Source organism: Staurois parvus, unplaced genomic scaffold (assembly GCF_062004578.1).
Source record: "Staurois parvus isolate SC_StPar_1 unplaced genomic scaffold, SC_StPar_1.0 ptg000636l, whole genome shotgun sequence".
Classification (NCBI taxonomy): Eukaryota; Metazoa; Chordata; class Amphibia; order Anura; family Ranidae; genus Staurois; species Staurois parvus.
The window spans coordinates 9,728,596-9,744,528 of NW_028318432.1; the positions used below are offsets into that span (position 1 = coordinate 9,728,596).

The 15,933-nt window shown below is 41.8% G+C and overlaps 1 protein-coding gene across 1 annotated transcript in view; it reads right to left on the reverse strand.

Moving 5' to 3' along the window:
- The window catches only part of LOC149449139 (uncharacterized), a 91,198-nt gene that overhangs the window by 34,672 nt on the left and 40,593 nt on the right, over positions 1 to 15,933 (reverse strand). The window contains exon 12 of the mRNA XM_089693787.1: positions 1,230 to 1,313. Coding sequence (XP_089549913.1) covers positions 1,230 to 1,313 — 84 coding nt within the window. The remainder of the gene's footprint in view (positions 1 to 1,229; positions 1,314 to 15,933) is intronic.

Genomic DNA, 15,933 nt, shown 5'->3' on the forward strand with positions numbered 1-15,933 from the left:
TCAGTGGTGTACCCCAAGTTTTAGTGTCGGGACCCTTACTTTTTAATATATTTATAAACAATATAGGGTCTGGGATTAAAAATCCCATTTCAGTCTTTGTAGATGACACCAAGCTGTGCAGTGGAATAACGTCCTTACAGGATGTCTTCAATTTACAAGCCGACCTCAATGAGGTATAATGTTGATAAATGTAAGGTTCTGCACTTGGGGACTAAGAATATGTATGCATCATACATACTAGGGGGAGTACAACTGGGAATCAATGGTGGAGAAAGATCTGGGAGTTCTGGTAGATCACAGGCTTAATAATGGCATGCAATGCCAAGCTGCAGCTTCTAAAGTGAGCAAAATCCTCTCTTGTATTAAAAGAGGTATAGACTCCAGAGAGAGAGATATCATATTACCCCGGTACAAATCATTAGTAAGACCGCATCTGGAATACACAGTTCAGTTTTGGGCACCAATTCACAAAAGTAACATTGGGGAACTGGAGAAAGTACAGAGAAGGGCAACCAACTGATAAGAGGCATGGAGGAGCTCAGCTATGAGAACAGATTAGAGGAACTGGATTTATTCTTTCTTGAGAAGAGGAGATTCAGGGGGGATATGATCAACATGTATAAATACATCAGTGGTACATATAGTGAACTCGTTGTAGAGTTATTCACTCTGAGGTCATCACATCACACTCTGGAGGAAAATAGATTTATTCTCCAAACACGGAAAGGTTTCTTCACAATAAGAGCTGTGAAAATGTGGAATAGACTCCCTCGAGAGTTGGTTCTGGCCATCTCAGTGGATTGCTGTAAAAAAGGCCTGGATTCTTTCTTAGATACACAGAATATAACTGGGTACGAATATTTATTGATCCAGGGAATATCCGATTGCCTCTCAGGGGGATCAGGAAGGAATTTTCCCTGCAGGAGCAAATTGGACCATGTTTTGCTGGGTTGTTTTTTTTTTTGCCTTCCTCTGGATCAACTGTGGGTATAAGATTATAATTTTTTTTTTTAATGGTTGAACTAGATGGACTTTTGTCTTTTTTCAGCCAGACTAACTATGTAACTATGAGGTGGCAACCCTAGATTCATGTGGCTTACCAACAAACCCCAACCTGCAGCAGGGTTGTATCCAAGCATTTTAGTATCAGATTTAGGTTCTAGTTTGGCCTGTGGTCACTTCACAAATGTGGACATTCATTGACATCATATTTAACATTGAAATCTCACCAGCATCATATTTTTCCATGAAGCCAAATGGACCGTAATCAATGGTGATTGAAAGCAAGCTGAAGTTGTCAGTATTGCACACACCTAGCAGTAAACACAAGTTACAAAAAGAAAATCAGTATAAAAGAATAGTACAGTCTTCCAGCAGGAGCAAATAATACAAAATATAAATACAGTGCTAAGTACATTTTAAAGCTGAATTCACACTCCTACACATAAAGGAGATGTTTTACTTGCCAAAGGATTTGTATTTATGTCTATTTAGTTCAGAGATTTGCTCAGCCTTTCCAGACAGCACAGCTTGCTTGGTAACTTTACTATACCGCGGGAAGGCAGCGCAACTTGGTTATTTAAACTTATGTCCTGTGCTGGGGACTATACCTTGTGCTCTGGTAAATTATGAAAATTCTTTCCCGTGATTGTGTACTATAACTTTACAAAATTAATATATTATTTACACAATATTACAAATGTAGCTGCTGTTTCTACATAGGGTACTGACCCTGATAAATGAATAAATGTTGGCAGATGAGCGCTGCATAATAAATCGAAAAAAAACATAACAAGCAACATAAACAGATCTGTCCAATAACACTAATAATAGTCCATAAATCAACTTGTGCAAAAAGTCCATAAATAAATAAGTAGAGCCAATTCACATGCTGTGTTCCCTGCCAGTGATCCCACTCACTCACCGATTTTTATGAACTCTAAAATTTATATAAGACTCTACTGCGCTTTGTGAAAAAGGTTTCCAGTTCTGCTGGGGCTTGTGGTCCTCCTTGGTACTGGTACCCTCTCCAAGCAGTGAGATATCACAAATTAGCGTTCACAGGTTTTAAATACTGATTGATATATATATATATATATATATATATATATGCAGCCACTGCATATGGTAAAGAGCAATATATATTCTTATATAACAACACTTGCGCTCAGATTTTAAACCACAAAAAATAAATAAAACAGAATAAAAGCAGCTTGCACATGTAAAGGCAATGTTATAATATCAAATGAAAAAAATGCAGCAATGTCCTTTTGATGACCAAACGTGTGGGGTGCAGACTCGCCATGTGACATCACCGCTCTCTGGAGGGGCGGCGTCCATCTTGTTGGTTTGAAACTTCCTGTTTTACGATGCTGGTTATCTTATAATTTGATGTACATGGAACCTAAAGAAATTTGCCAAAGTATATTTTAAATACTACACTATAAGTTTCCTTTTCTCTTTACTCATTCCCTGACCATCGGATGAGAGTTTCTTCTATTTGGAGATCATTGAAGGGGGAGAAGTTACCTTTCATCTTGGAAGGGCTTTCTATTGAGGATCGATTGCTGTATTGATGTTATATCACACTGCGCTTGTTGACCGATTTTGTACGGTCAAATTGTCTGGTAAGCGGCCAATTTGTTTGGGGTGTATGGTGATGGTTTTGGATCGAACTTTTTTATGCACCTGCTTCCATTCATTTAGGGACTTATATGGACTTTATTTTGGCCTAATGTTATTGTACAATTAGCGCCGCTTTTTTCCATTTTACAATATATATTCTTGTTCTTGGGTTTGGATATACTTTGAGTGCACTTTAATACCTGTGAATGGTCCCTCAGTCTTCTGGGACCTCTGATGTGTCCCAACAGACTGAGGGGGAAGGGGGTGGGCGAACCTCCGCACCAAGCGCCTAGGTGATCACAGCGGTAGTAGGAGCAGATACCTGTCAAAATAAGGTACCCGCCCCCCCCCCTCAAAAAAAGCATTCCAAACATGGGAGAGGAGGGGGGAAGTGAAAGTGAAATTTATTTGTGAGTGCAGCATAACAAAAGTAAGCAGTTTTAAAGCAGATTGAACCCAATCAATATAATCTCATGAAAGCTTTACCTTGATTAACGTGATAATGTAATTAAAAAAAATGTTTTCAATCTTTTTAAATCTGCATTCTTTCATTAACCACGTGCCCTCCAGAGAATTTACCCCCCTTCCTGACCAGGCCATTTTTTGCGATACGGTGCTGCGTTACTTTAACTGACAATTGTGTGGTCATGCAACGCTGCACCCAAATGAAATTTACGTCCTTTTTTCTCCGCAAATAGAGCTTTCTTTCTGTGGTATTTGATCACCTCTGCGTTTTTTATTTTTTGTGCTATAAACAGTAAAGAAACCGACAATTTTGAAAAAAAAACACAATATTTTTGACCTTTTACTATAAAATAGCAAATCAAAATCAATACATTGATGAATGTTTAGTGCCGGTCACACCGGTGCGATTTCAGTGACTTAACATTTGCGATTTCCTTCGGTGCGATTTCTAAAGTAGTTTTTGCATTACTTTTTCTGCAGTTTTGTTGCGATTTCACATACATAGAATATAATAGAAAGTGCACTGCAAATTGCAAGAAATCGTTAGTCTTCAGAAATCGCGCTCAGAATTGCCCACAAATCGCACTATTTTAAATCACAGCACTGTGACTGGTGATATATTGTAGGAAACAAAAATTCATTGTGCTGTGTTTAGTGAATGATCACTGCAAACATGATATTCATTCTCTGGGCATAAGCTGGAAATCAGTTGCACAGCAGCATGAACACGTATCACCAACGCAATGCCGCCCATATAACCTAGTTGATGCAATCACAGAAATGTTATGTAGGTGGAAAACTTTTTACAGTGAGAGTGATTGACTCTTCACCAGAAAGCAATTACACTGAAATGTGTTTATTTTTCTCCATTAAACATTACTTCTGCATCCTGCAACTGACAGAAGAAAGGGGTATCTGCAACCACACATTGTTTATTTCTGTTGAAACAAATAACTTTTTCTGCTTACTCTGTTGTTCATGATTGTAGGATTGCCATGTGGCAGGCATGTTTCTGGAAGTGATACTAAACTTCCATTCAGTAAAAACATGTATGATGTTCCCACAGAATTCATTAATGTAATGTGTATGGCACATGTTTGTTTTTAAGAAAACTATAGTGGCCTCTAAAAGCCAAGAATGTCTCTTTGGTGAACTGAAAAAGAGAACTGAGGGATCTATTTATAAAAAAAAATCACTGTGCAAATATCTAAAGCAGTGGTCTCAAAACTGCAGCCCGGGGGCCAGATGCTGCCCTTTGCTTGCTTTTATCTGGCCCTTGGGGCATTATTCTCCCAACCATCAGCAACAGTGGGGCATAGCTCCCATCACTATCACCAACAATGGGGAGCGATTAATTCCACTGATACCAATAATGGGGCATTATTCCTCCCACTGGCACCAATGATAAGGCACTATTCTGCCCACTGACACCAATGATGGGGCACTATTCCTCCCACTGATACCAATGATGGGGCACTATTCCTCCCACTGACACCAATAATGGGGCATTATTCCTCCCACTGACACCAATGATAAGGCACTAGTCTGCCCGCTGACACCAATGATGGGGCACTATTCTTCCTACTGAAACCAATGATAGGGCACTATTCTTCCTACTGACACAAATAATGGGGCATTATTCCTCCTACTGAAACCAATGATAGGGCACAATTCCGCCTACTGACACCAATGATGGGGCACTATTCCTCACACTGACACCAACAATGGGACACTATTTCTCCCCCTGACACCAACAATGGGAAACTATTCCTCCCATTGATAACAGTGATGGGGCATTATATCTCCCGTTAATACCAACGATGAGGCATTGTTTTCTCCCTGTGATGCCGGGACATTTTCTTCTCCCACTGGCCACAGTCAGGGCCCCCTAAAGTCTGAAGGACAGTAAACTGGCCCTTTGTTTATAAAGTTTGGTCCAAAGTGTTCACATGGCTGTCTGAATAATCCCCATTATTTGCCTAATGCGTTTATTTCATGCAATTGGCAGCGCCATCTAGTGGTCATAATATGGTGCGGTCCTGATTGAGGTATTTTGAAAAAATACTGCAGCTACTATATGGAGCTGATGATCATAGGAAATTAAAGGATAAGTTCACCTTTCGTAACATGTTACACCCATATTAAGAGGATAAGATGTAACATGTTCAGAATGGACTGGTCCCCACTCCATGTTGTGACAGCTAGCAGGGGATCTTCTCCTCCGCGCTAGCTGTCACAATTTTAAAAAAGAAGTGGCCGTGGGGGGTTCCGCCCACCTGGCCTTATCATTCATTTACGGCAATCTGTGAGTGAATTAACTACAAGTCCAGACAGCCTTTGCGGCTGTCGGTTCGCAGTTCTCAATGAACTACCACGGCGATCCACAGCCTATGTACATGTGAGCTGACTGATGCTAGATGCTCTCTGCTGTAGAAACCAGCTGCTCAGTGAAAAGGCCGACTGCTGACAGAACACAAAAAAAGTTACCAGAACTGCCTGTTTGTTCTAGGAAACCCATTAGTTTAGTTAGTCAAGAACTGACAGGAATTGTAGTTGTTGGCTCTGACAGGTTTTGTTAGCTTTATGCTAAACTGCATTTATTTCCCGCCTTGCTGAATAAAAGTGCAGGACAAACCTGCTTGGACAGATCCTGTGTACCTTGTGTGTGGTTTACGGCAGTCTCAACTAGTTGAGCCTGGCCCTTTTATAATATATAGTGCATACATAAAGTATTCAGACCCCCTCAAACCTTCTGTTTTTAACATGCATTGTTTAGACCTAAAGGGCACATTCACCCGAGAGTGTGCTTTTCCTCAGTAAGTAAGGGTGAAGACCAATGTATTTTTTTTCAATGAAACCTGAAGGGGCAAAATAGATTTTCTTTAAAGTGGTATTAAATGCAAAAGTAAACTATATATATATATATATATATATATATATATATATATATATACACACACACATATATACATACATTACATACATATAGTATATATACACATAAGCACACTATCTTGCCTAAAGTATTGGGACAGTCCTCCAAGTCATTGGATTCAGGTGTTCCAATCACCTCTATGGCCACAGATGTATAGAATCAAGCACCTAGGCATGCAGACTGCTTCTACAAACATTTGTGAAAGAATGGGTCGCTCTCAGGAGCTCAGTGAATTCAATCGTGGTACCGTGATAGGTTGCCACCTGTGTAATAAGTCCATGAAATTTCCTTGCTACTAAATATTCCACAGTCAACTGTTAGTGGTATTATAACAAAGTGGAAGTAACTGAGAACAACAGCAACTCAGCCACCAAGTGGTAGGCTACGTAAAATGACAGAGCGGGGTCAGCGCATGCTAAAGTGCACAGTGTGCAGAAGTCACCGACTGTCTGCAATCAATACAGAAAGATCTCCAAACTTCGTGTGGCCTTCAGATTAGCACAACAACAGTGCGTAGAGAGCTTCATGGAATAGGTTTCCATGGCCGAGCAGCTGTATCCAAGCCTTACATCAGCAAGTGCATATGCGTCATATGCAGTGGTGTAAAGCACGCCGCCACTGGACTCTAGAGTAGTAGAGACGTGTTCTCTGGAGTGATGAATCACACTTCTGTGTCTGGCAATCCAATGTACATGTCTGGGTTTGGCGGTTGCCAGGAGAACGGTACTTTCCTGACTGCATTGTGCCAAGTGTAAAGTTTGGTGGAGGAGGGATTATGGTGTGCAGTTGTTTTTCAGGGGTTGGGGTTGGGGTTGGCGCCTTAGTTCCAGTGAAGGGAACTCTTAAGGCGTCAGCATACCAAGACATTTTGGACAATTTCATGCTCCCAACTTTGTGGGAACAGTTTAGTGATGGCCCCTTCTTGTTCCAACATGACTACGCACCAGTGCACAAAGCAAGGGCCATAAAGACATGGATGAGTGAGTTTGGGGTGGAGGAACTTGATTGGCCTGCACAGAGTCCTGACCTCAACCCCGCAAAACACCTTTGGGATGAATTAGAGCGGAGGCTGAGAGCCAGACCTTCTCATCCTGACCTCACAAATGTGCTTCTGGAAGATTAGTCAAACCATCCCATAGACACCCTCCTAAACCTTGGGGACAGCCTTCCCAGAAGAGTTGAAACTGTTATAGCTACAAAGGGTGGGCCAACTCAATATTGAACCCTATGGAGTAAGGCTGGGATGCCATTAAAGGCAGGCATCCCAATACTTTTGGCAATATAGTGTGTGATATATATATAAATATATATATATATATATATATATATATATATATATATATATATATATACACACAACCATACATATACAACCATACATACACACATTATATAGTGCATTCATAAAGTATTCAGACCCCTTTAAACTTTTTTCAATTTTGTTATGTTGCAGCCTGATACTACAGTTGTTTAACCACTTGCCTACTGGGCACTTATACCCCCTTCGTGCCCAGGCCAATTTTCAACTTTCAGTGCTGTTGCACTTTGAAGGACAATTACACAGTCATGCAACATTGTACCCATATGAAATTTTTATAATTATTTTTACACACATAGAGCTTTCTTTTGATGATATTTAATCGCCACTGGATGTTTTATTTTTTTCACTATAAACAAAAAACCAAAAAATGAAAAAAAAAATTTTTTTTGTTTTTATTATAAAATTTTGCAAACAGGTAATTTTTCTCCTTCACTGATGTGCGTTGATGAGGCTGCACTAATAGGCAGCACTGATGGGCACTGATAGGCTGCACTGATGAGGTGGCACTGATGAGGCAGCACTGATATGCAGCAATGATGGTCACTGCAGGGCACTGACGATCAGTCGATCTGCTCTGTGACAGCTGCTGGTTATCAGTAGTACTTTCCTCACTCTGTGACAGCATGAGGAAAGTGCTGCCGTCAACCAGCAACTGTATTTATTCAGTGATCTGCTGTGTCATTGGACACAGCTGATCATGTGGTAAAAGGCCGTAGGACACAGCGATCACGGAGATCACCGGGTGCGAGCCCCTGGGGGCGCACAGGAGGGCGTGTTTGGGAGGACATCATATGATGCCCTCCCAGAACTGGGTAATCACGCTGCAGCTGTCATTTGGATATAGCGTGCTTACCAAGTGGTTAAATTTCATTTTTTTCTCAGTGACAAAGTGAAAATAATTTTTAAAATGTTTGCAAATATATGAAAAAGAAAAAACTGAAATATCACATTGACATGCAGTTGTGATCAAATGTTTGCATATCCTGGCAGATATCGTGAAATTTTGGCATTGATATTGCCAAATATGAGTAGTCATATAAAAAAAACGGTCTTTTATTTAAGGACAGTGATCATATGAAGCCATTTATTATCACAGTTGTTTGGCTCCTATTTAAATGATAATGATAAACAGAAATCATCCAAATAACCATGATCAAAAGTTTCCATACCCTGGAATGTTTGGCCTTGGTACAGACACACACAAGGTGACACACACAAGTTAAAATGGCAATTAAAGATTAATTTCCCACATCTGTTGTGTTTTAAATTGCAATTAGTGTCTGTGCATAAATAGTCAATGAGTTTGTTAGCTCTCATGTGGATGCACTGAGCAGGCTACATACTGAGCCATGGAGAACAGAAAAGTGCTGTCAAAAGACCTGCGTAACAAGGTAATGGGACTTTATAAAGATGGAAAAAGATATTCAAAGCCTTGAATATGCCCATCAGTACTGTTCAATCACTTATTAACAAGTGGAAAATTCAGGGATCTCTTGATACCAAGCCAAGGTCAGGTAGACCAAAAAGGATTGCAGCCACAAGTGGTAGAAAAATTGTTCAGGATACAAAGAAAAACCCACAGATAACCTCAGGATAAATCCAGGCTGCTCTGGAAAAAGATGGTGTGGTTGTTTTAACCACTTGAGCTCCAGAGGATTTACCCCCCTTAATGACCAGGCCTCTTTTTGCCACTCGGCGCTGCACTAATTCAACTGATAATTGCGCGGTCATGCAATGCTGCACCCAAACGAAATTTACGTCCTTTTTTTCACACAAATAGAGCTTTCTTTCGGTGTAATTTGATCACCTGTGCACTTTTTATTTTTCACGCTATAAATAAAAAAAGGCCAAAAATTTTGAAGAAAAACAATATTTTTACTTTCAGCTATAAAAAATATATAGTAAACTCAAAGTTGGTTATAAATTTAGGCCAAAATGTATTCTGCTACATGTTTTTGGTAAAAAAAAATCCCAATAAGTGTATATTGATTGCTTTGTGTGACAGTTATAGCGTCTACAAACTATGGTATAAATACTGCAATTTACGCCATTTTTCTGCTATACAGCGCTGCGCTAGTTTAACGGACAATTGCGCGGTCATGCAATACGGTACATAAATGATTTTTATTTTTTGCGCTATAAAAAAAAAAGTCTGACAATTTTGAGGAAAAAAAAACAATATTTTGGACTTTTTGCTATAAAACATGTCCAGTAAAAAAAAATGCAAAAATCAAATTTAGTCATAAATTTCTGCCAAAATGCATTCTGCGACATGTCTTTGCTAAAAAAAAAAAAACAAAACGTGTAAATTAATTAGTTTACGTGAAAGTTATAGCGTTTACAAATGGCGGGAAAGATACTGGGATTTTTAGGGGTTTTTTTATACTAATAATGGTGGCGATCAGGGACTTATGGCAGCGTCCAGCGACTTATGGCGGGACTGCGGGACTGCGGCGGACATTCTGACATTGGGGGGTACTGACTTGGGGTCACTGACATCCCCAAAAACACTAATACAGTGATCAGTGCATAAAAAAAAACCAGTGACACTGTACTAATGGCAATGGGGAGGAAGGGGTTAACTTTATTTTGCAGGGAAGGGTTATAGGAGTGAGGGGAGTGTTTTACTAGGGGGCGGGGGGGGGTGTGCTGGACGGGACAAGGCTGATCGAGAAAGAGAAACTATTCTTTCTCGATCAGCTCATCCTCGAGCTGACAGGGAAGTGACAGACAGCACAGCTACTGCAGCTGTGCTGTCTGTCACTGTTTCACGCCGATCGCCGGGACATAGCCGCTAAGGAGCGGCTGTGACCCGGCGACTGACATCTGCAGCGGTGATCCGCGGGACAGATAGGGTGGCGGTGCGCCTCGCGCACGCACCCTATTTGTTTACAAAACACACGTTTTAAAATGTGGTTTTGCCTCTCGAGTGCCGCCCTGCCGCCGTATATGTACAGTGGCTGGGCGGCATGTAGTTAAGGAGCACAATACGAATATACTTGAACAAAAATTAGCTGCACAGTCGAGTTGCCAGAAAGAAGACATTACTGCACCAATGCCAACAAAACACCTGTTGCACGACACTTCCAACATGACAACAATTCTAAGCACACAGCCAAGACAACACAGGAGTAGCTTAGGGACAACTCTGTGAATGTCCTGGAGTGGCCCAGCTATAGTCCTGACTTGAACCCTATTAAACATCTCTGGAGAGACCTGAAAATGGCTGTCCACCGACGGTCCCCATCCAACCTGACTGAGCTTGAGAGGATTTGCAAAGAAGAATGGCAGGCAATCCCCCAATCCAGGTGTGTAAAGCTTGTTGTGTCATACCAAAACAACTCAAGGCTGTAATTGCTGCCAAAGGTGCTTCAACAAAGTAATGAGTAAAGGGCCTGAATTCTTAAGTACATGTGACATTTCAGTTTTTTTATTGTTAATAAATTCACAGACATTTCTAAAATTCTGTTTTTACTTTTGTCATTATAGGGTACTGAGTGTAGCTTAATGAAAAAAAAATGAATTTAATACAATCGTAGTATCAGATGCAACATAACAAAATTAAAATAAAGTGAAGGGGGTCTGAATACTTTACAAATGCACTGTATGTAAAGGGCTGTGTAAATTGGTGGTGTTATAGAAGTACCTGTAATAAATAAATTAAGGGCAGGAATGCCTGGAGGAATCCCACTCTTCCTTAACCACTTGACAACCGGGCTATAGCAGAATGACGGCTACAATGTGGTTGTCCAGTTCTGGGAGGGCGTCATATGACATCCTCCCAGAACGTGCCCTCCCACATGCCCCCAGCGGCACGTACCTGGTGATATCTGTGACTTATGGACACAGCTGATCACATGATGTGGTAAAAGGCCAATCACAGCGGCCTTTTACCACATGATCAGCTATGTCCAATGGCACAGCAGATCACCGGGTAAATGCAGTTGCCGGTTGTCAGCTGCACTTTCCACACGTTGACACAGAGTGAGGAAAGTTCTGCCGATAACCGGCAATTGTCGGAAAACAGATCGGCACCGATTATCAGGGCACTGGTGATCAGTGCCCAGCAGTGCCAACCACCTGTGCCCAGCAGTGCCATCCATCTGTGCCCATCAGTACCTAGCATTTCCACCCACCTGTGCCCAGCAGTGCCACCCACCAGTGCCACCCATCAGTGCTGCCCAGCAGTGTCACCCATCAGTGCCGCCCATTAGTGCCCATCATTGCTGCATATCAGTGCCATCTCATGAGTGCCACCTATCCGTGCCACCTCATCAGTGCCGCCTATCAGTGCCGATCAGTGCTGTCTATCAGGGCCACCTATCAGTGCCTATCAGTGCAGCCTCATTAATGCACATCAGTGAAGGAGAAAAATTACCTCTTTGCAAAATTTTATAATAGAAACAAAGAAAAACTTTTTTTTTTCATATTTTTTGCTTTTTTTGTTTATAGTGGAAAAAATAAAACACCCAGTGGCGATTAAATACTACCAAAAGAAAGCTCTATTTGTGTGAAAAAAATGATAAAAATTTCATATGAGTACAGTGTTGCATGACCGCACAATTATCATTCAAAGTGCGACAGCTCTGAAAGCTGAAAATTGGCCTTTGCACAAGGGGGTATAAGTGCCCGGTAGGTAAGTGGTTAAAGGTGCAGGGACATATTGCAGGGACATATTGCAGGGACATATTAGATGCTCAGCAAGAGCACAATGCAACTGAAGGCATCCAATGTTTCCCTGTGCCATTTGCAGCAAGCAAGCTATACAAAAATGGTAACCACCCCAATTGATAACTAGACTGTGAAGTAAGGTGCGTATGAAAGGGCCTTGCTATCATCATTTCAAGCTCTTTAAATACGCCAGATGTGGGACAACAAGGAAATTATTGGAAAGCAGAGATAACACATCACCTTCTAGTGACTGAAGGTTACAATGCTCAGATGCCATGCAGTACAGTGTGGAGACATGATAACATGGATCACATAGGCAGGTGCTGATCTGGGAGCATTTTCTGCCATAAAAACAGATTATATCCTCTGCAGAAACATAAGAGGCTCGTGGGAAGTAGCTGAAGAGTCTGATTAGACTGGGACAAGTACTAAAGTAATTAAACGTAATAGTGACCTATCCCATATTATTTTATAACAATACAAAGTGTCACATTGTTGTAGACCTATTGTTAAAGGGGACCTGTACTCAGGTTTAGGGCTCCCACTAGGCAAACTAGGTGGCCACCTATGGCTCACTGCCACCTAGGGGTGCCTGGGTGCAGCGCAAGCCGGCACTCTCTGTGTGGAACACAGCCACATCATGAATGATCCTCCAGCTGAAGGGAGGGGTGGCAGCAATGGTGTATTTAGGTTTTGTGCTGCCCTAGGCAACACAAAAATCGGCGCCCCCCCCCTCCCCCGCAGAGAGAGCCTGACATTGACCAAGAACAAAACCTTCCCCCCACCCGTGAGAGCCTTCCACTACCACTGCCTACCATACATCAACCACCATCCCCCATGGCGAGAGAGAGAGAAAGACACTCACCTTCAAAGCTCCAGACATCCCCAGGAACGAGAGTCGGGCTGTGTGTACAACGTCGTGAAACCCACAGCCTCTCTTGGAACCCACTAGGTCCCCATGCCGCATGTGTCCTTTCTTCTGTCCCTTCTTCCAAGGGGAAGTGCTGCCCTCCCTGAAAAATGCCTCCCTAGGCAAATGCCTTGTTTGCCTTCTGGTAAATACACCCCTGGATGGCAGAGGGGAGGAAGAAAGGACAGAGGAAGATGCCCACAGTGTAGCTGCTGAGCTGCTGTTGCTTCCGGTGTTCCTCTCAGACTCAGTCCCTTATTGAAAGCAGGCTGGCGGCTGCTGATGATCACTGTGGAGTTCCAGCCCTTCTCTTCCCATTCATCAGTGGAGGAGATGTGCCTAAGGAGGAAGGTAATATCTGATTCTGATGTCTCGTGTCTGTGTGAGTGTGAACTGACCGGCCATTCATCACATGTGCAATGTGTCAGTGAGTGATGACATCATCACGATCCCAAAGCCTACTCTTCTAGTGCCTGCTGATCTGCGTCATTGTTGGTGGTGGTGTGTTGTGTCAGATCTGTCAGTGTGGGATCGCTCAGTTCAGGTGTCCTCTCTTTCTGTGTGGGTTGGGCTGGCTGCTGTCACAGCATTTTATCTCCCCCCTTTGCTTGGGGAATTCCATCCTGGAATCTGTCATCTGAGTGTGGATAGTGTGGATTCATCATCCTCCACTCACTGCAACTGTCACCCTGACACTGCCAGCCACAGATACAGTCCGTCCGTGACACTGATTTTCTATTTAATATTGGTGCTGGTGGCATCTTATGGCACTTATTTTTGCAAATTAAAAGAAATTTCACAGTTTCATGTTTTGTTACATAGTTAGTCTGGCTGAAAAAAAGACAAAAGTCCATCCAGCTCAACCATTAAAAAAAAAAAAAAGTTATAATCCTATACCCACAGTTGATCCAGAGTAAGGAAAAAAACCCAGCAAAGCAAGATCCAATTTGCTCCTGCAGGTAAAAAAAATCCTTCCTGTTGATTTAATATTTTCTACTGTTGTTAAAAAATTGTATTTATTTTTTGTTTTTTGAGGGGGGAGAGCAAGTAGCTGGTCTTGTCTAGTCTAGCAAAATAGTCTATCACCGGCCCTGCCTGTACTGTGGAATCTGTGTCTACAAAAGGCAAGCAGAGGATAAAGTCTCCAACAATGTATTTGGTCTCCCTGATCCGGAACTTTCCTAATAACTGGCTTACCAGTGTGGAGGTAAAATAGGTATGTGCAAATATGGACCTGTTCCTGATGCACAATCAAAGTCTGCTTCACACCACCCCTGTTTGGCAGAAGGAGATTTTCTAAAGCTCAAAAAGTACCATTACCAATCTGTGAGCAATTAAAGATCAGCTAGTTTTGTAATGAAAACTCTTGGCCAGCAGGGGGAGGCATGTCTCTGGTGGATCACAATATTATAGACCAAGCTCAAGCTTTCGGATGAACTCTACAGTATAAAGACAACTAAACAGCGCCTTCATATGAACGGGTTTTAGAAGACAATTTCTATAAATTTATATAAATGAAGGTATTTTTAGTGCACGTACCAAAGGGTCCTCAGCTGTGCTTTGTTTATATTTGATGCCTAGACTTTTGCTTAAAGTGAACAAGTTATGTCTGAAGAAACACTGAATAGAAAAGTCTTTAATAATTTCCCGTACAACAGATCTCTTCAGTATACTGTTGGCTGAAGCTCATATAGGTGTGATTGTCAGGTGTACACTATCCTTTGGCCATATAGTGTAGGTTTCCCCTGTACTTAACCCCTTCACGCCCAAGCAGGGGTGGACTGAAAACTCATGGGGCCCCCGGGCAATAGGAGATCACAGGGCCCCCTGTGTCCCTGCCCACTCAAGCCGCACCCACACAAAGCCCCACCTACATATTACACTGGACGCAATACATGCATTTGTCACAGAATTTCTCTACAGTATGTTCAAAATAAATGTTTATTACACAAAAAAAACAAAAAAAAAAACTTAACTTTAAAGAGAGTGCAACAATGGTAGATTTCAAAATTAAGGTTTTAATGAATTTTTCCTATTCCTCCCACTGACACCAATGATAGGGCACTATTCCTCCCACTGACACCAATGATAGGGCACTATTCTTCCCACTGACACCAATGATAGGACATTATTCCTTTCACTGACATAAATAAGGCATTATTCATCCCACTGATACCAATGATGGGGCATTTTTCCTCCCACTGATACCAACGATGGGGCGCTATTCCTCCCATTGACACCAAAGGTGGGATGCTATTCCTCCCCCTAATACTAAAGATACATGGTTTACTCCAACTCATGCCAGGACAATTTCCCAAAGATCACAGTCCAGCCCCCAAAAACCTGAAGGACAGTAAACTGGCCCTTTGATCTAAATTTGGGGTCTTCAAACTTTCTAAACAAAGCATCTTCATGTGTTAGAATGGCCCAGTCACAGTCCAGACCAAAATCCAATGGAGAATCTGTGGCCAGACCTGAAAATTGCTGTTCACAGACGCTCTCCATCCAATAACAGACCTTGAGCGATTCTGCAAAGAAGAATGGGCAGAAATGTCCCTCTGTAGATTTGCAAAGCTGGGAGAGATGTCCCCAAAAAGACTTGCAGATGGAATTGCAGCCAAAGGGGGTCCTACAAAATACTGACTCCAGGGGGCCGTATACAAATGCCGCCACACTTTTCACAAATTTATTGGTCACAAATGTTGGAACCATTTCTCATTTTCCTTCCACTTCACAATTATGTGCCACTTTGTGTCGTTCTATCACATCCAATCCCAATAAATACATTGTAACATGACAACATGGGGGACATTTCAGGGGGGGGATACATTGTAACTTGACAACATGGGGGACATTTCAGTCGCGAGGAAGACTTTTTCAAGCCACTGTATATATCACTGATATCTGTACACTGAGTGCTATTCCTTATATATAACACTGATATCTGTACACTGAGTGCTATTCCTTATATATAACACTGATATCTGTACACTGAGTGCTATTCCT